The sequence below is a fragment of the Lissotriton vulgaris genome, chromosome 2_1 (genome assembly GCF_964263255.1).
Source record: "Lissotriton vulgaris chromosome 2_1, aLisVul1.2, whole genome shotgun sequence".
NCBI classification, from domain to species: domain Eukaryota; kingdom Metazoa; phylum Chordata; class Amphibia; order Caudata; family Salamandridae; genus Lissotriton; species Lissotriton vulgaris.
Genome location: NC_141687.1, coordinates 1,834,449,593 through 1,834,477,152, shown reverse-complemented (window position 1 = coordinate 1,834,477,152; position 27,560 = coordinate 1,834,449,593). Strand labels below are relative to the sequence as shown.

At 45.2% G+C, this 27,560-nt stretch overlaps 1 protein-coding gene across 3 annotated transcripts in view; it reads left to right on the top strand.

Annotated features, from left to right (window-relative positions):
- The window catches only part of DENND4A (DENN domain containing 4A), a 598,128-nt gene that overhangs the window by 329,917 nt on the left and 240,651 nt on the right, over window positions 1–27,560 (top strand). For all 3 annotated transcript variants that reach the window (XM_086957985.1, XM_086957984.1, XM_086957983.1), the window contains exons 6-8: window positions 10,133–10,202; window positions 24,182–24,351; window positions 25,592–25,830. In XM_086957985.1, the coding sequence (XP_086814111.1) occupies window positions 10,133–10,202; window positions 24,182–24,351; window positions 25,592–25,830 (479 nt within the window). The remainder of the gene's footprint in view (window positions 1–10,132; window positions 10,203–24,181; window positions 24,352–25,591; window positions 25,831–27,560) is intronic.

The following is a 27,560-nucleotide window of genomic DNA, read 5'->3' as shown; positions in this document are numbered from 1 at the left end:
CTAGCTCTCTGGTGGAGTCTGCGCCTGGACTGTCTCTGCATCTCCCAGAGTGCCCGGGAGCCAGAGCGACCCTCGCCTTGTTACACAAATTTTATGAGGCCATGCACATTATAATTGGGTGGCTTGTCCCGGCCTGAGTTTCCGGGACCTGTCGGTTTGGGAGGGGCCCCTTCTGATCATCTGCTGCCAGGTTCGCCCCTTGTGCAAGTTAGGCCCATGGATCCAGAGAGACGCTCAACCTTCCCCTGTGCCTGCTCCAGTGCCAATGCCCCCAGCGCCGCCAACAACCTAAAGTGGCGCCATCCCCATTGTCTTCTCTGACTTGGAGCCAGATGGGCGTTATCCGATTCCGACTCCGACAGGGGCGGGGCAGACTTCCCATGATGGAGTCAGTGCCTTATTCGTATGACAGGCCTGGATTAGGGGACGAATGAGATGGGTATGTGAACCCTTATGGATACCAGTTAGAAAAGAACGAGAACTGCTATGAGGATCTGCTGGATACCAGTGGACTGGACAACTCCACAGACACGATCCTGGTCTCTCCCCCGACTGTGGATACAGAGGAGGATGCCTCGTTCACAGTGGTGGTCCAGAGAGTGCCGGAGGTCCTGGATCCTACTCTGCCTTCAGTGACAGTCATGTCAAAATTCTTGATGGAGGTTCTTCAGCATGGAGTTGCCCCCCAATGAACCATTACTCCCATTCAATGAAGGCCTTACTGATTTCCTACTCGTGCCTGATCCAACCCCTGCACAGGGGCTCCTGTGCATCGGACAATTGCCTATCGCCAGTCTCCTCACCCATTACCCCACCCTGGAGAGCTTGGTGGGCCAGGCTGCCACCTCCAAAGGTTAATCCTGGCGCATTCTCTGCCACAAAGGCTAGATACCTTTGAGAAGAGGATGTTGTCTTCTGCCAGTCTGGCACTGTGGTCGATAACTACACTGCCAGACCCTCTTGGCCGATACTCCCATACCATCCGGGACTCGGTTGCGCAGATGCTGACCATGTTCCCAGAGCAGACCCAAACCATACTCTCTCAAACAATTGCGGATGGAAGGGACACATCCAGGTTCACCATACGATGTTTGCTGGATACGACCGACTCGCTAGGCATAATGATTTCATTGTTGATGGCTTTTCAGCGCCACGCTTGGCTGAGAACCACTGGCTTTTTGGGAGATGTCCAGGCCTCTCTCATGGACATGCCCTTTGATGACTCTCAGTTGTTTGGAGAGAAGACAAACTCTGCGCTCAAGTGCTTCAAGGACAGCAGAGTTGTGGCCAGGTCCTTGGGGCTTTCCATGGCTCCTCATCAACCCCAGTCCACCTTCTGCTCCTATCACAGGGGACAGTCAGCCAGAAATCTAGCCTGTCCATCGCCCCACCCTCACCAACCCTCCTGGCAGCTGCAGCCTCCAAACCCCTTTAGTATGTCCTCCTACCATCATCGGCATCTAGTCGGCTGGATATGCCATCATCTGCACCACCGGAGGTCAATAACATCTGACCTTTGGTTTTTGAAGCTAGTCAAAAGTGGCTCCTCCCTCCCTTTGGGACCCCCCACCACCTGTGCTACCTACTTGAGACAAGATGATGGAGAACAACCTCTCCTTGCTTCGTCAGGAGGTTTTAGCTTTCTTGGCCAAGGGGGCTAAAGAGAAGGTGCCGGAATCAGAAGTAGGTCGCAGTTGCCTTTCCTGCTCCTTTCTGACGCCCAAGAAGGACGGAGGTCTTTGTCCTATATTCGATCTCTGCCTTCTCAATCTATTCTTGAAAAAGGAGAAATTCAAAATGCTCCTGCAAGTCCTGTCTGGTCTGGACCCAGGAAACCAGATGATCTTATTTTCACATCTGCATCCTGCCTGCCTACAGGCATTACCTGCGGTTCACGTTGTCTAAGAGCACATTCAGTTTGCCTTGCTCCCCTCCGGCCTTACCAGTGCCGCTTGGGTGTTCACAAAAGTGATAGCGATGGTTGCAGCTCATCTGCGAAGGTCAGGGATTTCAGTCCTTCCTTCGACAATTGGCTCTGAAGGCGTGCTTTCCCCAAGCAGTTCTTTCCCATCTTCAGACTACGGCAAACCTTGTGCTCTTGCTGGGATTCACTATCAACGTGCCAAAGTCACACCTGACTCCTCCTTAGATGCCCCCATTCATCTGAAGTGTTCTTGACACTGCAATTACGGGTCTATCCTCCAGAGCGGAGAGTCCAGGATATTCAGGCTGTGATACCAATGTTTCAGCCTGTATCCTAGATTTTGGTGAGACTGACTTTGAAGCTGTTGGGGATACGTTCAAAACATTAATGCCTGGGAATTCCAAAGAATGTGCACAGCCCTAAGAGGGTAAAGCGATCCTTTGAATAAGAATGGAGGAATATGTCCTCCCTATGTGACTACTAATTACCTGAAAAGTATTCTCTCTGAATTGTTTTAGTACGTTCAAGAAGGGGTTGGTTTGACTACAGAGCCCGCCACTCATGCCCCCATGGAGGGAACTTTCGCCACAGCTTTGGCCACTACGCAATTTGGTAATTATTAGCACTGCCTGTGCATGTTTTGAATTGAATTGCGTGCCTTTTTTCCTTTTCCCACTCCTTCTGAGTGGAGTGTAGGTTTGACACAGTCTTCTTGCACAAACTAAAACAATTCAGAGGGGATACTTTCCAGGTCATTTGTGGGGCCTTATGGTCTCCTGCGTCCTTCTAGTCACACATGCCTGTTTGCATATGAGGGCTCTGAAGTTGGACCTGAAGCTCAATGTGGGCACAGCATCAAGGGAATCTCTCCGACATGGTCCAGATCTCAGAAGGAACAGCAAAAGATCTGCAGAGGTGATGAATGAACCGTGATTGGGTAAGTGGCAGACCCCTTTCCCTTCCACAACCAGAGCTGACTGTAGTGACAGGTGCATCACTTCTGGAATGGGGCGGCCATTTGGGAGAAGTGGAGATCAGAGGACTTAGATCCGTGGTAGAATCTGGACTCTACATCAACCTGTTGGAGCTCCGAGCAATCCGGCTAGTACTGAAGGCTTTTATTCCATCGGTCAGGGGAAGCTTTGTGGTATTGCAACAAATGGGTGGGGTCTTGTACCCTTTGTCAAGAGCCTTTTGGACATGGCTGGAACATCAAGGAATATCCCTGGTGGTTCAGCACCTGGCAGACTTTCTGAATGCCATGGCCTATGTACTCACCCGTCGATGCCTAGATAATCATGAATGGCGTCTCCATCCAGAGGTGGTGCAAGGTCTCTTCCAAGAATGGGGAGAGCCTTGGTTGGATCTTTTTGTCTCTGTTGAGAATGCACAATGTCAGCAGTTTTGCGCACTGGAGTTTTTAGATGGCTCTCGCTTTCATCTTGAGTGCAGCTCAGACCTCTTGCATGCGTTTCCGCCAATGTCACTCCTGCCCAGTGTCCTCAAGAAGATCAGGAATGACTAGGCCCAAGTTATTCTTGTTGCTCCGATTGGGCATGGAGAGTTTACAGTACAGAGCTGTTGAGAATGAGCCAGGTACTCTAATCCAGCTGCCTCTTTGGGAGAATCTTCTGTCACAGCAACAGGGCATGGTTCTGCACCCGAACGTGAAAACACTTTGTCTTCATGCGTGGAAATTGAGGGGCGACATTTGACACTGTTCGACCTTCTATCTGAAGTATGTAATGTTATCGTGACAGCCAGGTGTCCCTCCACCAAAACAGAATTCATCTGCCGTTGGACTAAGTTTGTGGCATGGATGTACAGACAGATATGCTAATCCTCTTTCAGCACCCCTTTCCCAGGGTTCTATTGTTTATTCTCACATTGGCCCAGCAGGGCTCTGCTTGTGGCACTTTGAAAGGCTATCTTTCTGCCATCCCTGAATTTCTGCCGTTGACAGACCAGCCATCATTCTTCAAGTCCCCTACTGTACTTAGTTTTTTGAAAGGTCTCTAACATATGTCCCCACCTGCACTCTTCATTGTGTCACAGTGGGACCTTAATTTAATCTTCACGTTTCAAATGCGTGCTCCTTTCGAGCTGTTAGACAACTGCCCTATCAGGCTCTTTGCCATCAAAACGGCCTTCCTAGTGGCGATAAAATCTGTCCAGAGGGTCAGTGAGTTACAGGCTTTGTCATCTAAGCCTTCGCACCTTACTATCGATCCAGGCTTACTGTTACTTTGTCTACAGAAAATTAACAGAGTATACAAATCACCTATCAAAAAAGAAAAGACAAAATACTATTCAGACATAATTCAAAATGCTAAATATGCAAATAAAGAATTTCATAACATTCTCAATGAATTTCGTGAACCAAATTGCCTAGAAGCAGCTCATCCCATTACTCAAGAGTTCAGACAAACTGGCAAATCGTTACACGGACAAAGCAGACACGTTGGACTCATACTTAAAACAGACAAAGCATCAGTCCTATCCTTTTTACAAAACTACAATCCAAGTATACTCTAACCCAGCCTCTCCGTTCCTTCAAACATATTTCACATGATAAATTAATGGACCTGGTCAAAGCAAGCAGGCCTGCCGGCATCCCTTCTGACTCGTGTCTACCGCAAACCTTAAAGGCAATTTTTCTAACAATCTCTGCTGCCACTCCAGTGAGGAGAATCATCAACAACTCCTTAACTACCGGAATATTTCCAGAAGAACTCAAAACGTCATATATATACCCATTACTGAAGAAAACAAACTTTGACCAGCTGAGCCCTGACAAATACAGACTGATTGTAAATGGATCTTTCCTTGGCAAACTGATAGAAAGAGCAGCTTTTGCCCATATGTCACAATTCATTGAAGAGATTGCCATACTTTTAGACTTCCAAACGGGATTCCGTCCAGGAAGAGGACAGAATCGGTCCTCCTTGCCAGCTGGGATGACCTGGAGAGCACATTTGGCTGCAACGGGGTTTCTGCGCTACTTCTCCTGGACATCGCGGCTGCCTTTGACACAGTTGACCATGACGCTCTGATACAAAGACTTCATGAAGCCAGAATAGAGGGCACTGCTCTATACTGGATCGCGTCCTAACTTTGCAACAGAACTAATGTCATCCATCCCCCGCCTTTCCCGTCCAAACTGTACTACACAAAAGCAGGGGTCCCTCAAGGCTCTATTATCTCACCCATGCTTTTCAACATCTACATGAAATCATTACCCGCACTGATCAATCAGTTTTACCTCACGTGCTATAACTATGCATATGACACGCAAATACTCTTTCAACTTCAATGCTACAAAGACATTGAAAACTCACCAATTTTCAGTTCTCAGAGCTTTGGATCAATGGATGACGTGGAGCCATCTTGTCGGAGCCCCACAAGTCTTACCTCTGCTTGTGAAGCGATTCCGCAGAGACGGCGGGAGCCACCGTCCCTGTACCCACCTGACCCGTACGGACAGTACCACCCTGTATGGATGAGATGGGATCAGGGAAGGAAGCCAGAAAGGAACAGAACGGCACAGCCTGTGTGGAGCTTGGGTAGGGTCTTGGCGTCAACTGGAAGATAAAGAAGACTACGTCAGGGAAAGACCACCCCACCCACTTCCATTGCAGACATCTAAACACATACATAAAGCCTGTTCACCCACGGACTCACCAGCACAGTGCAGACCGTCGTACCCAGAAAGTCATGGATGCTCCAAGGTCCGGTAACCAAAGAATAGCGCTCCTGCGCTTTCTAAACAAAGTCTCAAATATATAGCGCTCCTGCGCGTTACAACAAAGTTAAATGGGGAACACAAGGAAGTGGCGTTCCTCTCAGGAAAACAAACAGCGCTCCTGCGCGATTAATGGTCAAAGAGAAAAACGGTGAAAGTGCTTGAGTGCGCCCCAGCGCTGAAAACAGAAAGGAATCCTCCCAATGAAAAACCAACAGCGTGAGGGTAGCTACTAGCGATCCAGCGCGGCGAGGGTCCAAGGCAGAGCAGCGCTCTCAGCGCGGCGAGGGTCCAAGGCAGAGCAGCGCTTCCAGCGCGGCGAGGTAAAAGGAAAACAACAAGACCTGCGCTTAGCTGCCGATTCGAGGCACTGCAAACCAAGTCTGGCGTCCGGGGATTCAACTCGAATCTGAAGCACAGACCCGGCGAGGAAACGCGGTGATAAGCGTTTTCCCCCGGAAGTGCACGGACTGTACAGCAAAAGACTAGACCGGTGCTCAACTTCCGTCGGAAGTGAGTATCCCGGTCTCCTGTATGTGTTTAGCGGCCCCCAAGGAAACGGCAATTGCCGCAACACGACACATCTCAAATTGAATGCTTCCAAAACGGAAATACTCACGTGTGGCAATTGGAAACATTATGACCCACTCGCCATGCAGCCTGATGATTGAGAACATTGCCTAAAATATCGAAGTAAGTAAGAAACCTCCAAATGACCATGTACTCCAAGATATCGATGAATGCCAAAGTGGACAAACTAGCAAGATCAAGCTTTGTTACTATAAAACTCTGCAACAAATCATTCCCCATTTCGAATTTCCACACAAGGTCCAGGCTACCATCTCCCTTGTTTTGTCCAGACTTGATTACGCCAGTAACATCTGCCATGGCTCACCTTTAGTGACCATGAAAAGACTACAACGGATTCAGAACTCAGTTGCCAGGCTGCTCTTACATCTAAAACCACACCACCACATCTCCCCTGCCTTGAAAGCCCTGCATTGGTTACCGGTTGCCAGAAGAGCCACATTGAAGCTGTTTTATATCACCCACAATGCGATACATGGAAAGGTACCGCTCTTTATCAGTAATAAAATCACCAAACACATTCAACAAAGAAAACTCTGCTCTAGAGTGGCACCTCACCTCAAAATCTCAAGATACAAGAAAAAAACTATAGGTGGCACATCATTCTCTGTTCAAGCAGCCAAACTATGGAACTCTCGACCCCAACATAAGGTCCACAGATAACCACCTTATCTTCAGAAAACTAGTCAAAAATTGGCCTTTTCCCACATAACCACAATATGCAAACAGATCGAAAATTACAGCATATCTCTCTGTATATAAGCGTTTATTTGTACTATAGATATGTATCTATATATGTGTATTTCTTTGTATAAACGTGTCCAATACTTATGTTTAAAAAAAAATATTATATATAGCTATTTAATAGTTCTGCTTAATAAATGTACATATTACTGATAGCTACATTATTCTATTTTTTTAACATGTATATAAGTGACTGCATAAATAAGTACATCTTTTTATAACTATCTACAATTGTTTCACTATTGATCGACAAAAAATATATTTATATAAACATAAATAAAACTATACGACAGTTGAAAGCGAGAGTTTATTGAATTCATGTTTAATCTACATATACTACCTTCATTTATGCATCCATATACCTTCCTTGTACATATGGATCTATATCTTTATTACTTTTGGATCTACATATTTATTACTTTAACTTATTTATTACTTTTCTTCTAATTCAGCATATCCAATGCACTACCCTATTTTTCACCCTTTACCGCTCTCAATATATCCTCTAGTTCAACTCTGACTCATCTCAAACCTCTTTCTACTACTCTTTTCAATGCACTAGCCTATTTCTCACTCTATACCTCTATCAATATATCCATTACCTCCACTCTCTCAATCATTCCAAATTCCATACCACTACTAGGATCCCCAAAATAACTCTTTTGAGACATGTCCACCACTCAAATTCATTTCATATTTCACTGTACTAATTCACCACAAATCCTTTTTGGGTTCCAGAGTAGTGTGCTACTTGCTGAAAAAGCACTTCAACCCCCCCCCATCAGGGGTAGCAAGATCTATATAAATGCAAAAAATGTTCCCTACCCTATCCCTTCTCTATTCTTCTCAGCCCAAATAACTGACTAACATATCCACCTCTCAAATTACTTCCATATTACTATACTAATTCCCCACTAATCCTTTACGGGTTCCAAAATTGCGTGCTACTCACCGAAAAAGCACCTCAACCAGTGGCGGTGCGGTGCGTCCATTGGGGACGTTGGGGCATTGCCCCCCCCCTCCCCCTGCCCGCAGCTCCTTCAGTGTCTCTGAACTTAAGTAAGTAAGTTCAGAGGTGCCGTGGGAGAACTGACAATCATGTCAGTCAGCATGACGTCGGACCGCCCACCCCCTTCAGAGTCTGGTGGCCGTTCCGACGTCATGTTGACCGACATGAATGCCAGACTAGGGGCAGCAGCACAATGCACAAGTGCGCATGACTGGGGTAGGTTGGTGAATTTTTCGCCCGTGCCCGTGGCCCCCGCCTTTCTCGTCTTGCTCGCCATTTACACCCAACTCTCACCTCTGCCCTTCAGCTCTCCATCAGTGAGGCCCGTAGCGCACTTCTAATGGCCACAGCTCCCCTCCCCCAGCCCGAAACCTAGAAGAAAGCGGGCCAGTCATAGAGCCAGTGCATGTCTGTAATTAGTGATTTCATTTAGGATTTGCATGGAGTCATAAGCTCAGCCCTGCGCCATTGTGCCGCTCTGTCTCCGCAGGTTTGGTTTATTTAGGGTCAGAGCTCGTGGCAGCCGGTGATTTTTAAGCAGCTGAACAAGGGGCCTGCCGTCCAGAAATAAAGGCCCAGCAATTCGAATTTAACCAGCGCCGCACTGGGGACCCTGAGAGTGGGAAGAGGAGACCTAGCGAGAGAGAGACAGGAGGGATAAACCAGAGCTGCGGAGACGGGGGCGCAGCCATCCATAATGCAGCAGGGTCAGTGGCACCGAGGCCCAGCGGCGTGAGGGGGACATTTTACCTTCATTAGTGGATGTTTTTCTATTATGCAAAACCACTGGATGGTGAGCCCAATTTCCTTCCTTGAAACCTTAGTACGCTACTGGGCAGAGAGGGAACTTGATAGATGCAAGGAAGAACTGGAAGAATCGGGTACCAGCTACATTAAGTTAGAGAAAGTGAAACACTGATGTTTGTAAAGGAGAGGCCTATTAAACAATACAATGCAATACAGTCCGCCCTGTTGGCATGTCTACAGATGCAGTGCTGGTGAAACTGGTCTCTACCTTTAAATTCACATGTACACCGTTTACATGCAGAGTTCAGGGCAGTACCCAGTTGATATGCTCAATTATATATTCAAAGTCAGGGCAGTGACGGTACAAGCACCGAGTTTGACTCACAATCTTTTGCTGAGACTGGTGTTTTCTAGGCTCAGCCTGCTTGACCTGTATCTGCTGGGCTGCAGTGCTTTCAGGCCCAGGGCACAATCAATAAATGTATTCTTAATTTTTTTGTGTAGAATGTTAATTAAGGGGCATTTGGTTCACAATTGCTTTATTAACCTTCCTGCTATCTCAAATTTGCTTGAAAATGCACCATTTGCCTGAACCGTAGGTGGTTCGGGCTCACTCACTACACTCGCTCGCAACATTGCAATATCGCTATTTTTTTATGATCTACGACTGTAGAATGTCACCAGCCGCCACTGACTTCAACACATAGCAAGGGGTACCTTTTTCCCTTTTCTATCATGCCACTGACTGTCCTTCTCAATCCAAATAACTAACATATCCACCACTCAAATTAATTTCATATGTTCACTATACTAATTCACCAATAATCCTTTATGGATTCCGGAGTAGAGTGCTTCTTGCCGAAAAAGCACTTCGACGCCTCGTCAGGGGTAGTACGCGCTATATAAATGCAATTACAATACAATACCTACCAAATGAAAGTGGGGAGTTAGATTACAGTACGAAATCCAGAAGTATATTACATTACCTATGTTGCACTCGGTACACACACATAATAAAATGATAGTACTGAAAAAGAAATTGTAAATGTCAGTTAGGCGCTGTGGGATTGTAGACTTAAACTTGAAGCCGAAGTGAGTCACCATAGCTCCACCTATGTTCGACATACAAAATAAAACTTTGGTTTGAAGAATGTTCCGAACTATTCCTTGGATGCAGAATAAAGCAAACTGAAAGACTCGAGAATAATTCCAAACTTTAATACCATTGTTACAGGTAAATAACTAGTTTCTTCTGTTTCACAAACATAAGACATATCCTTCATCGAATCTTCAAATGCTGCTGTGTTCTGTGTCGTGTTCAGCAGCCTTAATAAGTGCTTTCGTGGTGGTAACTCGCCCTCCTCTTTCTTCTTTACAGTGGGGATCTGCGGTGTACCTCTGCTACAAAAAGTCAGTCGCAAAGACCAATGCAATCTCTTATAAAGCTGGTGAGTGCTTTATTGTCTCCAACACTCTTTTGTCGCCCGCTGATCAGTTTTGCAGCTAAAGCCTGCATATGCATACATACTTGAGCCTATAGTATGCCTTGTTCTTTTTCTCTGAAACTTTGTTTTAATAACCGTCATTTTAAAAGTAATATATAAGGTGCTTAAGGTTTTCAGATAAATTTATTTATTTCCCAGTCCAGTTTTCAATCATTTAAACCATAACATTGATTTGAAGGAAAACAACACTGATGTTCCTGGTAAGTTTCCTCTTGACAACGTGAATTAAAAGGACAATGCATGTTATGTGTTTGGCAATTTTACAAAACGCAACCAGCATTGAAATTTTTCAACTAGAAATTGTTGATAAAATTAGGTTCACGGATGTCAACGCTCTCGAAAATTGTTTAGCACTTTAATTTAAAATCGGCCTGGCCAGTGTTTCATTCTATCGCCTGGAAGTCTGTTTCATAGTTACTATATCGGTCAGTCTGATTATCGGTCTATTAGCTCTTCACCAGTAGGTAGAGTCTCTAATAGGCCCAACAGATATTTCTGCAGGCAAAAGCTCGTCAACACCATAATGCAAATATAGAAACACGTGGTGGTACACAGCACACTTGCAGTTAGACCCCACAGACGTAGGCGCAGATGGATGGACATCGCGACAGCCGGACTACTGGCAGTGGATGGACAGACTTATGAATACAGGCTTCATGTGCATTTCATATTTCGCTGCTCTAAGAGGAGGGTATTTAATTTGAGTTGCAGTAGAGAGTAGGTTGTCAAAGCCGTTCAAATCCTCCGCCTATCATTGTTGAAAATCCTTCTATTGGGTCATGTCCTGTTTCCATGCTCATACAGTTCTTGCGCTCTTTGGCACGTTCGCCAGTAGGAACTTATATATTTAGCGGTTTTACACAGAGCTGCAAGACCTTTCACAGTTACTTCAGAGTGCTGTACATGTGCCGGAGTCCATACAATGTGGCGCTGAGGGAAAATTGGAGCATAATCAATCACTCCTGGGCCAGAGTCCGATATTTTTCTATCTCTATCCTTAATGGTCTCCATTTGACGTCGTTGTTGCTTGTTGATCAGTTGCAGGCAAGCCAGAACATTTCTAGTTTCAGTTATCTTTTTCCCAAGGTTTGGGTTGAGCGCATTCCACTGTCTCCATTCACTATCGTCTCTGCATGCTTATTAGATTCTTCAGTTATTGGTTGTCAACCGACGTATGTAGCAATGCCATTAAGGATCTGTAATATTAACACATGGTACAGTTAAGGTCGCCATCTCACTACTTGTGTACAAAGCTCCTTGCAGGTAGATCTGGCCTTTCCCTTAACAAATATATTTTTTCAGGTGCATTTGCTTCATTGCTATACAGACATTTTGTGTTTGATACTAGTAGCTAACTTGTTTCCAAAGCAAGTTACTTTTTATGACACTTTCTAACAAAGTAGATTAACAATTCTTAGGAATTTTATATTCCCAAACCTTTTCGTTAGCCAGCGGTTACGTTCCAAATGGTCTTGCACAATAAATCGTGATAGTGTTGATAAATATGATGAGTCACATGAAACTGATGATTTGTTATGGTAGACTGAGGTGCACACAGGTTAATGCAGCCAACATCTGGATTTTAGGTGTTTTTGTAAAGACAAAACTTAATTTTTATCAGTGCTGTATATTAAACCAGCAAATCACATATTATTGTTGTGTAGCAGGCATACCTCATTTCATGTATCATTATGCTTAAATAACTATCCCACTCAGCGAAATGCAAAGCCAGCAAAATCGCAGTGCACATCCTTATGTCTTCGGTATGGTGCTACAAGTGACATTCGTCACACCAAATTCAAATAATGTGTTAATCAGGAAAGGGTGGACAAGAACACAAAGAGGTACCACAAGCTATTACATGGTAGAATCAACAGTTTGGTCAGTGGATGCTATATAATCTGTATGATGAAAGTAGCATACAGAAGGCAATGCTAAATCTCCAGTTTATCTAGTAAATAGTCCTGCAAATGAAAATATGAGGAGTGAGGCACCTAAAAAATGAATCCCAAAGAAAAGCTTTGGTGCACAAGTACTGAAGCAAGCCTTCTAGATTATAAAGGTTGTTAGGCGGAAAAACTGGTATAGGAGGTCCTGAAACAAAACAGCTTTTCTGGATCAATTCGTTTTTATTGAGTTTTATAACTGTAACTAACAGAAATGAAGAAACAAAGCAAGACAGGCGCAATTGACCACCTACAACCCAGAGGCCAGCGTGTGCTATATCCCGAAAAACCAGACAGAAAAACGACTCCTTGAAAAACCCACCAACCCCTCCCCATAAACTCCCCCCAAACACTCACACTTTTTCAGGTAGCTACCCATCACTGGATCTCACCCGTCTTTACAAGTGGAAGGGCCCAAGAGGGTCATCTCTATTGTGTTCCCTCTAGCTTCTGCATTGGTGGAATCCTTGTTCGCGGGCAGCAGGTGGAGCAGATTGAGATATTTAGGGCAAGTCAGCTCATTGAATTCGGTATGAAGGAGTGCAATATATGGGGCCCCCAGTTCCCAGTATGTCTCCGCTTTCTGTGTTGCGGAGAGTGTTAATTTCTCCATCCCTAAAAGATACCAGATTTAGTGTAGCCATGTGGTATATGTACTGGAACCCTGTCTGTGCCCCAGAGGTAGAACAATCATTTGAAATGCAATAGGTCTCGCACTAGGAAAGTTAGAGCTATTGGTCTTATAAATGACAATTTTTTTATTTATGTGTTGGTTTTGAAAATAGCTAAATTAATAGCTTTGCCATTTACAATGTCAATAGTTATAACTTTCGCAAATGTGTGGTGCTGAGTGGTGCTGTGGTGGTGCTGAGTGGTGCTGTGGTGGTGCTGAGTGATGCTGTGGTGGTGCTGAGTGATGCTAGGGTGGTGCTGAGTGGTGCTGTGGTGGTGGTGAGTGATGTTGTGCTGCTGAGTGATAATGTGGTGGTGCTGAGTGATAATGTGGTGGTGCTGAGTGATAATGTGGTGGTGCTGAGTGATAATGTGGTGGTGCTGAGTGGTGCTGTGGCGGTGCTGTGGCGGTGCTGAGTGGTGCTGTGGCGGTGCTGAGTGGTGCTGTGGCGGTGCTGTGGCGGTGCTGAGTGGTGCTGTGGCTGTGCTGAGTGGTGCTGTGGCTGTGCTGAGTGGTGCTGTGGCTGTGCTGAGTGGTGCTGTGGCTGTGCTGAGTGGTGCTGTGGCTGTGCTGAGTGGTGCTGTGGCTGTGCTGAGTGGTGCTGTGGCTGTGCTGAGTGGTGCTGTGGCTGTGCTGAGTGGTGCTGTGGCTGTGCTGAGTGGTGCTGTGGCTGTTCTGAGTGATAATGTGGTGGTGCTGAGTGATAATGTGGTGGTGCTGAGTGATAATGTGGTGGTGCTGAGTGATAATGTGGTGGTGCTGAGTGATAATGTGGTGGTGCTGAGTGATAATGTGGTGGTGCTGAGTGATGCTGGGATAGCACTGAGTGATGATGTGGTGGTGCTGAGTGATAATGTGGTGGTGCTGAGTGATAATGTGGTGGTGCTGAGTGATAATGTGGTGGTGCTGAGTGATAATGTGGTGGTGCTGAGTGATAATGTGGTGGTGCTGAGTGATAATGTGGTGGTGCCGAATGATAATGTGGTGGTGCCGAATGATAATGTGGTGGAGCTGAGTGATAATGTGGTGGTGCTGAGTGATGCTGGGGTAGCGCTGAGTGATGATGTGGTGATGCAGAGGGCAGAAAGGCACAACAAGTGCAAATTTCTTTTAAAACCATCCCTATTTATAACGTTTTCCCTGGCACCCTTGGCTGTGTGTGTGCGCGCAGTGCCGGTGTGTGCGCGCAGTGCCGGTGTGTGCGCGCAGTGCCGGTGTGTGTGTGAAGTGCCGGTGTGTGTGTGAAGTGCCGGTGTGTGTGTGAAGTGCCGGTGTGTGTGTGAGCAGCGTCTGTGTGTGTGTGAGCAGCGTCTGTGTGTGAGAGCAGCATCTGTGTGTGTGAGCAGTGTCTGTTGTCGGTGTGAACAGTGCCTGTGTTTGAACAGTGCCTGTGTTTGAACAGTGCCTGTGTGTGAACAGTGCCTGTGTGTCTGAGAGCATTGTGGGTGTGACAGTAACTTGTGTGTGTGAGGGCAGTTTGTGTCAATGCAACGGGCTCATGTTATCGACCTCAGAAGCATGAAAAGTGTGTGTCTTGGACCGTCTGAGGGCAACTTGTGTTACAAGCTTGCTTTGAAGACGGTCTTGCAGCGCTGGGAGTGGAGCAGATGGTCATGTTTATGACCTGCAGAGCGCGTGTGAAGTGGGCGCGGATGAAGTGACTGGGGGTGAGGGGGTGTGCAGCCTGGTGTGCTGAAGCCTGGCAGCAGAGCACAAAGTGGCTAAGTGGCTGGTGGCAAATGGACGCACATCAAAGGAGCCGCGAAAGTAGCATGCAAGCAGAGGGCTTTTGTTATTGATTTATTTCCTCCCAGATGAATAATTAAAAACGCAAACAATTAACGTTGCCTGATTTTGGGCTGCAGAACAAGAACCTAGTTAAGCGATTGCAGAAGCTCATGGGCCGTGTGTTGTCCCTTAATAATGTACACACTGTCATTCTACGGGGCTGGCCTTCCTCAGAGGGCAGGCCCTAAGACCGGAGGAGTACAGCTTATAAATCAAGCAGCACTTTAACAATTTTATGTCACTCCCTGAAGAATGACATTCAATAAAAATAAGCAACTCATCACTGGTCTGTTTCTTGAGTAGTGTGACGTGAGGCCTTGCACACGACAGGAAAGCGCTACACAAACGCTGATAAAATAACATGTCCTAACATAAGTTGTCATGCTGTAGGTAACAGGCGCAGAAATGCAAACATAAAAAGATCTTCCAAACATATCACACTGCTATGTCATTAGTCGTATCCCTCCTAGCAGTTAACAACAAGTAGGCAGTAGCGCTTGTATATGCTATGTCTGCCACGGGCCTTATGCAATCAAGGAGAATGGGTCGTCAGGCAATGAGTTTCTCTGGTTAAAGTGCACTCTGAGCAGGTCATGGACACAGTTCGTGTACGGATGGCAACAGCCTGACGAATCTAGGTGGCTGATCCACTGGCGACTGAAAAATTCATCCGCGGGGTTAAAGTTAAATGTTCTACATTTAGTGGGCGTGTGGCATAACACAAATGAGTCTGGCGTGCTCGTGGGAAGTCTATATAGCATTTGCTGGTAACTTCCCCAACCTCTCTACAGCTAGTTGCTGTTGTGCAGAGTCAAACTTACTCGGCCATATACTGTTTTCTTAATTTTATTATGTTAAATTATTAATGTCATTAAATGCGACCCTGACATACAAATTCCCTGACATACACTTATAAATTAAACAGTCTTACCTCTTGTTTGGAAAAATGAAAAAAACCCTGTTATTTGCCCCATAAAATCCCTGACGCTTCAGACTAAAATGTTTACCTGCATTTTGATTTGCTGCTACAGGTGTTTGTGGTGTCTGTGGGTGTCGAAATATCTGCACGCTTAAAAGCACATCAGACAGAGCATTAAAATATGGAATATTCACAACTGGTGGAACAACATGATTTATAACTGAACTAGCGAACAGACATCAACATATCTAACCCTTCAAATAATTAAACTTCGAATTTGAAAAAGGTCACTTTTATTGGCCTACAAAGGGATGGGCCGTTCATACACAACAGGAGACCGGTAGGGGTGCAATGAAAGTTCACTGAACACAGCCTGTGCTCAACAGCTTGCGTCATTTAAATACATTACAAACTTGAAGACCTGATCTGATAGTAAAAATAGTTCCTCGACAATGTGAAAACAAGTCATACCATCCTCTGTGCGAGCCTGTCAAATAGGGAAGTTGAAAAACAGTGTCCTGTTGCCATCACTAATGCCAATTTGCCTTGAGGGGTTAGAACAGGTAACTTTGAGGGGAGATTTTGTAACAGTGCATGTTTGAGGCCATTGGAACAAAGAGTTATAAGTTAATTGCCAAAAGAGACACTGCGTCCCCATTACTCCGCCCTAGAATGCGCTAAAGCACTGGGTACCTCGTGCTGACTTGTTTTTTTTTACAATGTCTGCTTAACGTGTCCCGGCTGTCTGCAAAATAAACGCACACTTTTTGTTTAAAATATAATTTTTGGTCATCTAGTGTTTTAAATTGTGTTTGATAACTTAAGTGCATATAATCGTTAAATGCAAATATCTACAGATTATTAAATGTTATTGCTTGCTAAAAAGATTTATTAGAATCGGAGCCTTTACCCGTTTCTTTAAATTAATCTGTGGGATGCTAATGTGAAACAAAAAGACTCACAGTGAAGTTTACAAATCGCTCCCTGTTGGAGGTGTTAAAAAGATTCTGCAGGCACTTGTCACCTTCTTCAGTTAATGAGTTTCACATACTTCACGCATGTGGCCCGCAGTAATCATGGCCGGCCGAGCCTCTTTCTACCCGCCCGAAGTATTAATGCCGTCACTGTGTGTAGTACTTTTCTTTTACATAGCTCCGGCGATGTTGTGTTTTTTTTTTAAGCAGTTGGGCGCTGTTTAGGATGCCATATCCTAGTCTGTGTTGAATTTTAAAGGCCCCTTGAACCCGCTATCTTGTTTGCAAACACAGATGCGAGCCTGGGTTCTGTTTATGGAAGAGTGGCGTGTAAGTGGCTTTGATGTTGTCCACAAAAGCCGTTCAGCTGGCTTCCCTCTGCTTTCGAATACCAGAAGCCCAATTTGTAATCTTCAAAGAGGTGGACATATTTTGGGAAATTTCGAAAGCGAGCCATTTTGCCTGGAAAACAACTTTACCATCTGAATAATTAACTATTCGTCTACACAGTATTTAATCTGGGGGCTTTTTGTTTTGGTAAACTTAATCCTGCAACGAGCCTTAACAAGGCGGGTGGGGGAGCGTTAGCTACACAGGGATGGTGGGGAACAGAGAAAACAAACGGAGGACAGCAGAGAGAAACAGCGAAACAACAAGGGAGGGGACTCAAAGGCAACAGGGGTGAGAGATGGAGGTGACACAAAAGCAATAGGGGAGGACAAGAGCGAAACCAACACAAGCCTGGGGAAAGGAACACAGAGGGCGTGGGTGGGGGAAGCAATGGGCAGAAGCACAAACAAAAGCACACGAGGGAAGAGGGCGGGGGAAACTGACAACACACCGCAACATGGAGTGTGAAATGCACATGTTGGAGAAAACTCGAAAACACGCACTTTAACGGAGTGCTTCAAACAGAATAAGGCAGCGCTGGGAGGGGGGCTGGGCAGCAATGCGAGTCACGGCCTGACGGCCTTGAAGTGTGAAGCAGTGGGCGGGGAGGCAGGAGCAAGCAAATGGTAAGGGGAGCCTTTGAAGAGCAAGGCAGGGGGATAGAAGCGCGTTCACGAGCACGTGCACTTCTACAAATCCTCAGCTTTCTGGTTTGACTGCAATAGGTCTCTCTACGAGACCTAAAAAGGCCTGTTGTGCCGCATTCAGAGCTAAAGTGATTTGTCGGCTTTTCAGGGACGGGTTGGGTAACCCTAGTAAATCACATGCAGGAAATCAATGAATCTGGGCTCCCAGGAAGTTGTTCATATCGTCTAGGATCATCTACCAATATTGAGTTTGCTTTGGCCAGTGCCATAGGAGGTGTAGCAGTGTTCCTGTTGCATCAGGTCCATGCCAGTAGTGCTCGCTGTGATGGGGTTCCCTTTGTGCATGCGCTCTGAGGTCATGCATCAGTATGTAGCGATCTTGGTAGCTGTTTCTACACTATAAGCATTGTCATGAGTCCTGCGCAATAGTAGACGTCCTCCCATTCTTTGTGTGAAAGGGACCACCTTCATTTTGCCTCCTATCTTTTCTGCCTTGCATTTCTCTCCCATGAGGGGTCTCGGCTAGGAGTGCATAGAGTACGCTTATTATACGTCTGTCCTCCTTTCGAAAGAGTGATTTCTCAAAGGAAGTAATCGCTCTCTGTGTGGTCTGATGGAGGGGTACGTGACTCAGTTCATGATCTGGAGACAGTGTAGGTGTTCAGTTTCTGGGAGCTGCTGGTTTGATTTTAATATTTCAAATGGAATGGTTTCAGTTGCACAATTCTTTAAAGCCCACCTGTTGCCTGGGGAGAAAGCTATTCGATTGGAGACCTGGGGTAAAATCGGGGTTGTCCAGAATCAACATCATCAGGAACGGATATGGCATCCTGTTTCTATGCAGTGCCACTTTGTCCCAAAACGCTAACATGTTTCCTATATTAGTAGATAGGTAAAGGCCCCAGGCCCTATGTATCTGAGGAAGCCATGGAACCACCCACATGTGTGCCCTCTACTTCCTGGTCCATGAAGCACCAGTGTTTCTCCGTTTCAGTGCTGCTCTTTTCTATTATATAGCGCAACTTTACTGCCTGACAGTATTGAGTTGAGTATTATTAGGCTTACATTGCCCCCACCCCACCCCAGATTTATATAAAAGGGTATGACACGTTCACAGCCTTTTCCTGCCCCACACGAAGTGGTTAATTTCAAGCTTCATTATTTTCAGGGTATTGGGTTGAGGGGTCAGTGGGAAGGCCTGGAATAGGAATAAACCCCTGGGGAGAATGGTGATTTTTAGGGCGGCAATGTGGCCTGCAAATGTGATACTAACGCCAGTGATTTAAGACAGATTTCACATGTCAGTTTGAGCAATCTGTATATCCAAATATGAGGTAGATGTGGCGGCCCAGGCTATCGGGTTTTGGGCAGTCAATTGGGATTAGTTGGTCTGGGGAACAGTGAGTTTAAGAGCCTGTGATTTGTTTAGGTTAACTTTAAAGCCAGAGACCTTCCCAAAGTCTTGGTGCTAATTCGTTAAAGCGGGCAGGGAGGTAAGTACCACTATCTGGTCATCTGCATAGAAGCTGATAGCGTGAGTGTCCCCAGCAAAACATACCTCAGTAACCAACAGGACGTTTTGGACACGCTGGGCCATGGACAAATAATGAAAGAAGTGGGCACCCCTTTCAAGTCCCTCTTTGTAATGGAATAGAAACCTGACTCAACTCTTTTCACCCATACCGCTGCTGTGGGGGAAATGTACCCACAGAGAATCTACCAGAAGAACCTATCCCCAAATTTGTATTTGTATTGGTAATTTATAGAGCGCACTGTGACCAGAATGGTATCCTGGCATTAATGTTGCTCAAATCATCAAGAAAGGCAGAGATAGGGGAAAGGATACAGTAGCGGAAGTACAAGTGTCCTCCCAGTGTTAGTTGGGAAAGAGCCAAGTTTTAAGGGCCTTCCTGAACTTAAGGGGGTCAGTCTGAGATATTACTTGGGATGCAACCTATTCCATAACTGTGCAGCTTTAACAGTAAAGCAATGTCCTCCTTGACGCTCTTTGCAAAATCTCTGTTCTTGTACAAAATTAAGTGTGGCCGAAAGTAGCAACCTTCCTGGGGTGTATTTCCTCAGGCTAGCCTGCAATAGTTTTGGACCACTATTTTGAAGAGCTTTGAAAACAATACAGAGTGATTTGAAGATAATGCTTTGTTTAATGGGTAGCCAATAAAGATCTCTAAGACCACTGAAGCTTACTGAACCCTACCTAACGCTTTTTCAGTGTCAATAGCAAGTAGCATCACCTCCCACTGGGCCCGCTGAACTTTAGTCACACTATGTAATATTCATTTGATATTATCCCTACATCTTCTATTGTGGCATAAACCCGGTAATGTGTGGGTCTACCAGTGTGGGCATGAGTGAGGTTCAGTCTTGCAGCAAGAATACTGATGAAGTGCTTTGTGTCGCTATTGAGACCTGTATGAGCTCCACAAAGTTATCTTTCCTGGGTTTGGAGTGGTTGACAGAATGTTTTGTTATACGTGAAGCTATCTGCCCAGGGGATTTAAAGGGTTTCACAGTGCTGTGGTTGCTATCACCATGTCGATTCGTATGGGTTTCTCGTTTATTAGCATGCTGTGTGGTTAGTCTAGTCACCTGGGCGTGATGCAAATAGGTATTGATACCATTGTCGTGCAGATCCTGGGTGGAGTAAATTGTGGTAAAAATCAATAAAAGCTGCAGCTATATGTTTATCTTCGGCGTCCTCCTTCCAACCTGCTTAGAGAATGACGCCTACTCTGTTTCTATTCTCTTTAGCATGCAGCTTGTTTGCTGATAGTTTGTCTCCCCCTATGTAGAATTTGTGTTGTAAATCTGCCCTATATAAGTCCAGTCACTTTAAGTTGGGCTTGCATCACTACTAACTTTTGCCAAATTCTCGGTTCCCCAGTGCGTTTGTGGAAAGTCTTGAGTTCTTCCACCTGACCCTCCATCTCTACACATTTTCCCCATTGAATCTTTTTTTCAGTGGCAGAGATGGCTATCTAGTCTCACCTGACATCCCCAATGTGGTTTTTGTGCATGAAGTTAGCAATAATATTAAAGATCACTAGGACATTGTCCATTTTTTGCATAATACCATCTTGCAGTCTTAATTACCCAAGGACTCGCCAAATTCCCTCCACTCTGAGGGAAATAGCTAGTGGGGCGTGGTCTGACAGTGAGTGACATGTGTTCTATACATACCTCAAGGACTAAGTCTTGTAGCACTGAGGTACCCAGAAAATAAAGCGTGCATATGTTTTGTGGGCAGTTGAGTAGTATATGTAATCTCTAAGATCCGTGTGTGCAAGCCTTGGCAGGTCCACCAATCCACCCTCCCACAGCCATGCCAAACCCCCTTGATAGATCCTCTTATCCGCCCCCTTCCCCACGCCTCCGGGTCTGTCCATAGCTCTGGCCCAGCCTGTCTATGGCATGGTTCAGCACCAGATTGAGGTTAGCCCTTATTAGGACTGTGGGATTTGGGGACCAAAGGCCCAAAGGACAACACCCGTAGGAATTGCTCCTGGTCCTCATTGGTAAAAAGTTGAAATGGTGAGTGGTTGCCCTCCCACCTGTATGCGATAAGCCAGTGCTCTTCCCTTTATTTTGGCAATGTTGCGAATCACCTCTCTGTGAAACTTCTGGGGAAGAAGGATTGCCACTGCCTCTTTTTTTGTTGGTCTGGTGGATAGGTATTGCTATGGAAAGTGATGCAATTTCAGTCTGTCCCAGTCCTGTTAAGAGGTGCATCTCCCATAGAAGGCAAACATCTCTCCCGTTGTGTTGTAAAAAGGAGAGCACCGCTGCCCTCCTAACAGGTTGTTTAAGTCTTGCATGCTGAGGCTAATTATTTTCACCTCTATAGTTATATTAGGGGACACAGTTGTGAAAGTGTATAGTGAGGGCAATCCCGTCAATGTAGTGAGAGTGTAAACTCAAAAACCTCCCCAAGCCATAACAAACGTAGGGTCCATGCACCAATGTAAACCAAACAATGAGTCCAATGGTATGAGCCCGGTCAGTGGCCACGCTAATGGTCATTGTTCTCTGATCAGGAAAATTTCCCTGCTTCCACTCTCAACCCCCCAATCTTTTCAGAATGGGGCAAAGGAATTTTGGTCTGTGGTCCAGTCCATCTTTTGCAGTGTCAGGAGTGTTGTGGTGGTCATTCTATGTTCTTGGGGCCTGCCTCTTCAATAAGTTTGTCCAAGACCGCCTATCTTTCTTGTGCCATTGTGTCAGTGTCAGGACGCAGGCCCTTTGGAGATCTCAGAGACCTGCTGCCGTCCATTGGTGTGCCCAGCAGTGGCCCCACAGGATCTTTTTGGTGATGCTCCTGGGGCATCTCCTGGATGGCGAGGACCCATTGAGCATCAGCTAGTTTCTTAATCTGGTGCAGTTTATTTTCCGAGTGGAATATAATGCGGAATGGGTGGCCTCAACTATAGAATGTGTCTTCAATTTTGAAGTGCTTAGTGACAGGCTTGAAAACAGTGTCTCTGGAGACTGCATGGAGAGGTCTTGAAATGAGGGGTTGAACACTCTGGGCCCCCAGAGTATAGTCTCCTTGAGCTCAGAGTCGTGGACACATTATCAGCTATATGGCAGTTGCCTATTTTTCTCTCCAGTGCGACCCACTCTGTGGAATCTTTCAATCTGAGTGTTGCTTTCTGTGTCTGGTGCCAGGATTTGACTGAATAGGGCCTTCATGAAGACGGCAATGTCTGTTCCTTCCGCTGCCTGTGGCACTCTCTTATTCAGATATTGTTCCTGCGTGAGCGGTTTTCTTAGAGACTTCAATATGCACTTGGAGGGCTGCCTGTTGTTCCTGAAGGCATAGTGCTTCCTGCTGGAGATGTTCTTTATACTCGCCTAGTGCTGTTTCATTGTCCTCCAGCATGAACACCTTATCTTCTATCTTCAACAGATCTTGCTTCACTTCTCGCATATTATGAAAGAGGTCATGCTTTTTACTTTTGACGGTCTTAGTGGAGGGACTCAAGAAGGACCCCCTAATGTTCTGGTCAGGGGTGCGGTGTCATCTCCTTGTTCCTCTCTGGAGAAAGCCTTCTGCGTTGTCGGGTGTTTCTTGGTTGTCGTGTTTGCAGAGCGTGTCAGCAGATCTCTCAGGGTATGAACCTTCTTGCCCTTGGACATAGTCATCACTGATTTTTTGGGAAGCATGCCATGAGTGTCCCTTGTGCCCTTCAGGACCCTCTGATTGCTGCTTTTTGATGCCTGTACTAGAAACCCGGCCTGGCAGAGTTGATCTAAGGAACCTTCCCAGTGCGTATATGGCATGATGCAATAGCCTCACATGGGTATAGGCCTCATGAGTTACGTACAAATGGCCGTCCAGTTAGGAGGCACTGAAGCCCATGACTGATTACATGCCTTCCAAGCCAATGACACTCGGGGTGCTGCAGTCCATATGGTCCTGGGATCACTTCCTACGTGGGCTGATTCTGGGGGCAGGCACCCTTGCTGGCACACCATCCACCATGTGCTCCGCTCCATCATCACACACTGCCGTGTGCCCCCCCCCCCCAGGGGAAGACATATTCTGTGTGAATCCAGGGGCTATAGAAGGGTGCAGCTCATTGCTTCACCCACTTGGCTCATTATATAGTAGGGCACCGCATCCCAGCCAGCCACTAAAGTCCCATGAGCATCTGCTCTTCAGAACTGCCCTGGGAAGCACTCCCAGTCCGCACTGCCTTGCGGGGCTTTCTCAGTGCACTGCATTGCGTCCGCCATCTTGGATGTTGTGCTGCTGAAGTGCGGTCACGGCTTGCTCTGCTATGCCAGACTGCAGGACTCTTATTGTTCGGGAGCTCAACTGTAGACTTTCAACTAAGTCACACGCACCTTGTGGTGTTCCTAGCCTTGTTCTGTCCGGCCAGTGTGATTGTTTCAGCAGCAGACGGAGGAGTGCAGGGTACCTCTTACATCTTGGCCGCGCCCTAAAAACAGCTTTTAGAGTCTGATTTTCTACCATTTGTTCGCCCGTCGATTGAGTTTAGTTCTCTTGGAAGAACAGAATACCCTGGGAAGAGTTAATGTGCAAATATCAGCAAAAGTAAGTAAGTTGACTTATTTGGCTGACTGGGAAGGGAATTTAAGGGATCTAAGTGTGTTATTATGTGGCGATTTTTGCTGCATTACTGGATAATAACAAGGCTCACTAAGCCTCAAGTACTAATAGCATAATCATTAAAAATCCCATTGTTAAATAATGATCAAATGATTAAAAAATAAATTGATGAACGATTACATATTTTAGTAATAATTGTTCTTACATCTTTGATGTCTGCTTGTCAATTAGCCATCATTCCTTTGATTTCCAAGTGTGAACTTTAAGTTGTGCTGGGACGTTACATGCAATACCTCTCTTCCATGTCACAATATAAGGACTGTCTTGAAGAAGATGTAGGGTAAGTAGCCAAGTGATCAGTGATTTAAAAATTAAAAATGCAGCCGGTTACTTTAACCCCGAATAGATTCTTCCGTAATCGTTTAAAAGCAGTTTGAAATATGGGTTTCAACGTTAACGTCTATAATAGCCTTTTTGTTGTCCTGCTCTCCTAGGCTTGATATGCCGTTATCCTGAAGAAGATTACGAGTCCTTCCCGCTGCCCGAGTCAGTGCCCCTCTTTTGCCTGCCCATGGGAGCAACCATTGAATGCTGGGCATCCAATAGTAAATATCCGCTGCCTGTCTTCTCCACCTTCGTATTAACCGGTGCTTCTGCAGAAAAGGTAACCCTTTATTATTGTAGAAAAGCTGATAGGTCAGGCATTTCTAAAGGAGAAGAGGTGACACCCAGCGAATAAGCTACCCCAGCTTACCCACTCTGGGCCTTAGAATGACAACATCAGCATATTAGAAAACACAGCCAGATATTGATACTGTGAGTATCAAATGCATCCGTGGTGAGTGTAGATTCAGCTGACATGTTTTTGCCACATTACTTTTTCAAGGCTGTAACATATATATGCAGGTATTGTAACTCATGAGGAAGGGTGATGAGTAAGCAAAATACTGTGCTGGAGACACCTCAGTTATGGAGATTTTTCACATTACAATACTGTACTATCAGGGATTTTCGGTCTATGACTGTAGGGACAACACACACTACGCCTGCTCTTCCTCACTAGTCAGAACGTGAAGCATATCCCATGTAACTACCTATCACGATCTGCTTGTTTCACGGAGCAACCTCTACCTTCCATGCCTTTTGAAGTCAATGTGACGAAACACGTGTTGGCTCTATTTACACCCACAGAGGATGTCTTCAATACTCACTGTACCAATAGCTGGCTGTGTTTTACATTACAGCTGGTGTGTCATTACAAAGATCCATATACATACGCGATATACTTTAAGATAAATACCATCATTCCTCCTCCATATCATTTCTCACTCCCACTGCATTCTTTGAATAATGAGCTAGGTGAGTGAGTGATGACAGAGCTGGGATGCTGTAAAACCTGTTTGGCTACAAATGGAATACTTGATTTACCAAACAGGTCTAGTAGCGTATTTAACCTGGTAAAACTGAAGTCCTGAAATATAAAGTTTGAAATAACTGAATTGTAAGATAGAATTCAGTATCTCTCACAGATCAAGCTATCCTTAGGAGTGTTAGATTTGACAATGAGTGAAAACTGAGTAGTCAGTTGAAGTTACGATATTGCTTCAGAAATTTCAAGCAACATGCCAGAAGAATGTCCTGATTTTAAATGTGCATATTAAAGTTATTTTATGCTCCAGAGAAATGGGATCCTTCTTAAATGGTCAAAAATCATAGGCGTGTTGCCCCACATTGGTTTTGTCTTTGTGCTTTAACATTTTTAGGCTTATGAAGTAGTTTCTACCAAACAATAATACAGCGAGCAAAAAAATAGAAAGACACTTTTGCCTAAATTTGCAGAAGAAACAAATCACTCTAACTTCTTCTCTGGCAGCCTCTAGTATCTAAAGCTGTGTTCTTTCCAGGTGTATGGGGCTGCTATCCAGTTCTATGAGCCATATGGTGAAGAACATCTCACCCCCAAGCAGCGTACCCAGTTGGGTTTGAGTTCCGGGAGTGGCAATACTGAAGCCTCCAAAACGGTTCATGCAAATAAGTGCATCTGCCTCCTCTCCCACTGGCCCTTCTTTGACGCCTTTAAGAAATTTCTGACGTTTCTGTATCGCTACTCCATCTCAGGTCCCCATGTCCTGCCCATCGAGAAGTAAGTTTCTGTTCCATTACACCTGTCTCTTTGTGTAAAAATAATTTTATCTGCTATTCACATCAATGATGATCTTTCATTTTTATCTTTCGATTTTAGATGGTAGGTATTAAATTCAAAAGCGTTCTTCGAGGCCACGGAGCTGACAATATCTCTTTATGCTCAATGTTTTCTCTTATCATTACTTTGTGATAAATCTGGGTGCGTGTCCGTGTAATTGTATGTTGTGGCATTGACATTTATGTATATCAGCCCCTACAACCAACCAGGTTTTAAATAGAATTTGGTCATTAGAAAGGTTTGGCAACCCCGATTTTTGGCAATGAATGTTCTTAACATCACATCCTTATGGTTTAAAACAAGCATTGGCATACCCAATAGATCTCGCCTTTGAGACCTTGTAAGTGTTTAGCCATGCAACAGTTGATGTTGTTGCACCAAGGATATTGTGCCGCATAACTAAATACTTAAAAGGTCCCAAAAGCTAGACCTATTGGCTATGCCAATGCTTGCTTTTGCAATGCAAAGGACTCGCATTACTGAAGGTATGAGCTAATGGCGTTGCAAATAATAATGTTTATTAGGTTTTATTTTTGGTTAACAAATATCCTAGCAGTCGCATAAGTAAGGGTGCAGTACCTTGTGACCAACAGGGGTCCCTTTTATCCTCCACAGGGACACTTCGTAATAGCCTGTGGTGTGGCATCCTCTTCTTGCTTTGTGGATTTAATTTTATTATTTAGGCTACTGCTGCAATATTTCTTTAACAAAAAAAGGAACCTAACACATTAACATTTGGTGAATAAGCAGTAATAAAACACTTACCTTACACAAACTCAGATGTAAACTGCCTTTGCTGAGGTTTGTGAGATCCATCCAAGTGGCTGGCATTTACTCGCAGGGAGTGGCACACCATGGGCCAAGAAACTCTTGCCTCCAAGCTTAATTAAGGCAATCAATTAGAGGTTAGCGTATGGCCCAGTGAGCAAAACTGCAAGCATTGATTCAGGAATCTATCACATTGCCAAAAAGGCTTTTGAAAGGGACTCTAGCCATGATTGCGAGCCCATGAATTTTCTGGAGCAGCGATTTAGCATGGCTGAATTTGAAACTATATTTTTAACGAGCTGCAGGCAGGTTTGGGAGAATTTAGAAAGTACTAGCCTAGCAAGGAACAGACTGCTAAGCATCACTGTGCAAAGTATGTGTAAATGGAGTGAACAGTCTGAGAGTTGTGCATCATTGAACGTAAACAAAGGTCCTTACCACACCCACAGGGCAAATGAAAGCTCCATGTCTTCATGACTAGACTCCTTACCCAAGCAGTTACTGCTTTCAATACAACGTCCAGACACTGCTCCCACTGCCAGGTCTTTGAAGATGCTTCCAGATCAAGCAACAGTTGTTGACACTATTGAGGTCCTGCTGTGCATGAATTGTTGACGATTTCTAGAAAAAATAATAAGGTTCCAAAGCCACACGTCGCAGATGGTGCCGGTTTATAGCTCCCTGTGCTATATTGTGAGGGTTACAGCTTAAGAATTGCAAGTAATAAAAGGATATCTCTGTTAAAAGCAGTAAACCAATGATCTATCCACAGAAATTCCACTTTGTGATCTGCATGATGAGGGTGGTAGTGCTTAGTGAGACCTACCAAAAAGTACAATTGAATGTGATCTGAATCATAACTAGCGATAGGGGATTTTGCCTAAAGAAGCCATGCTCACCTT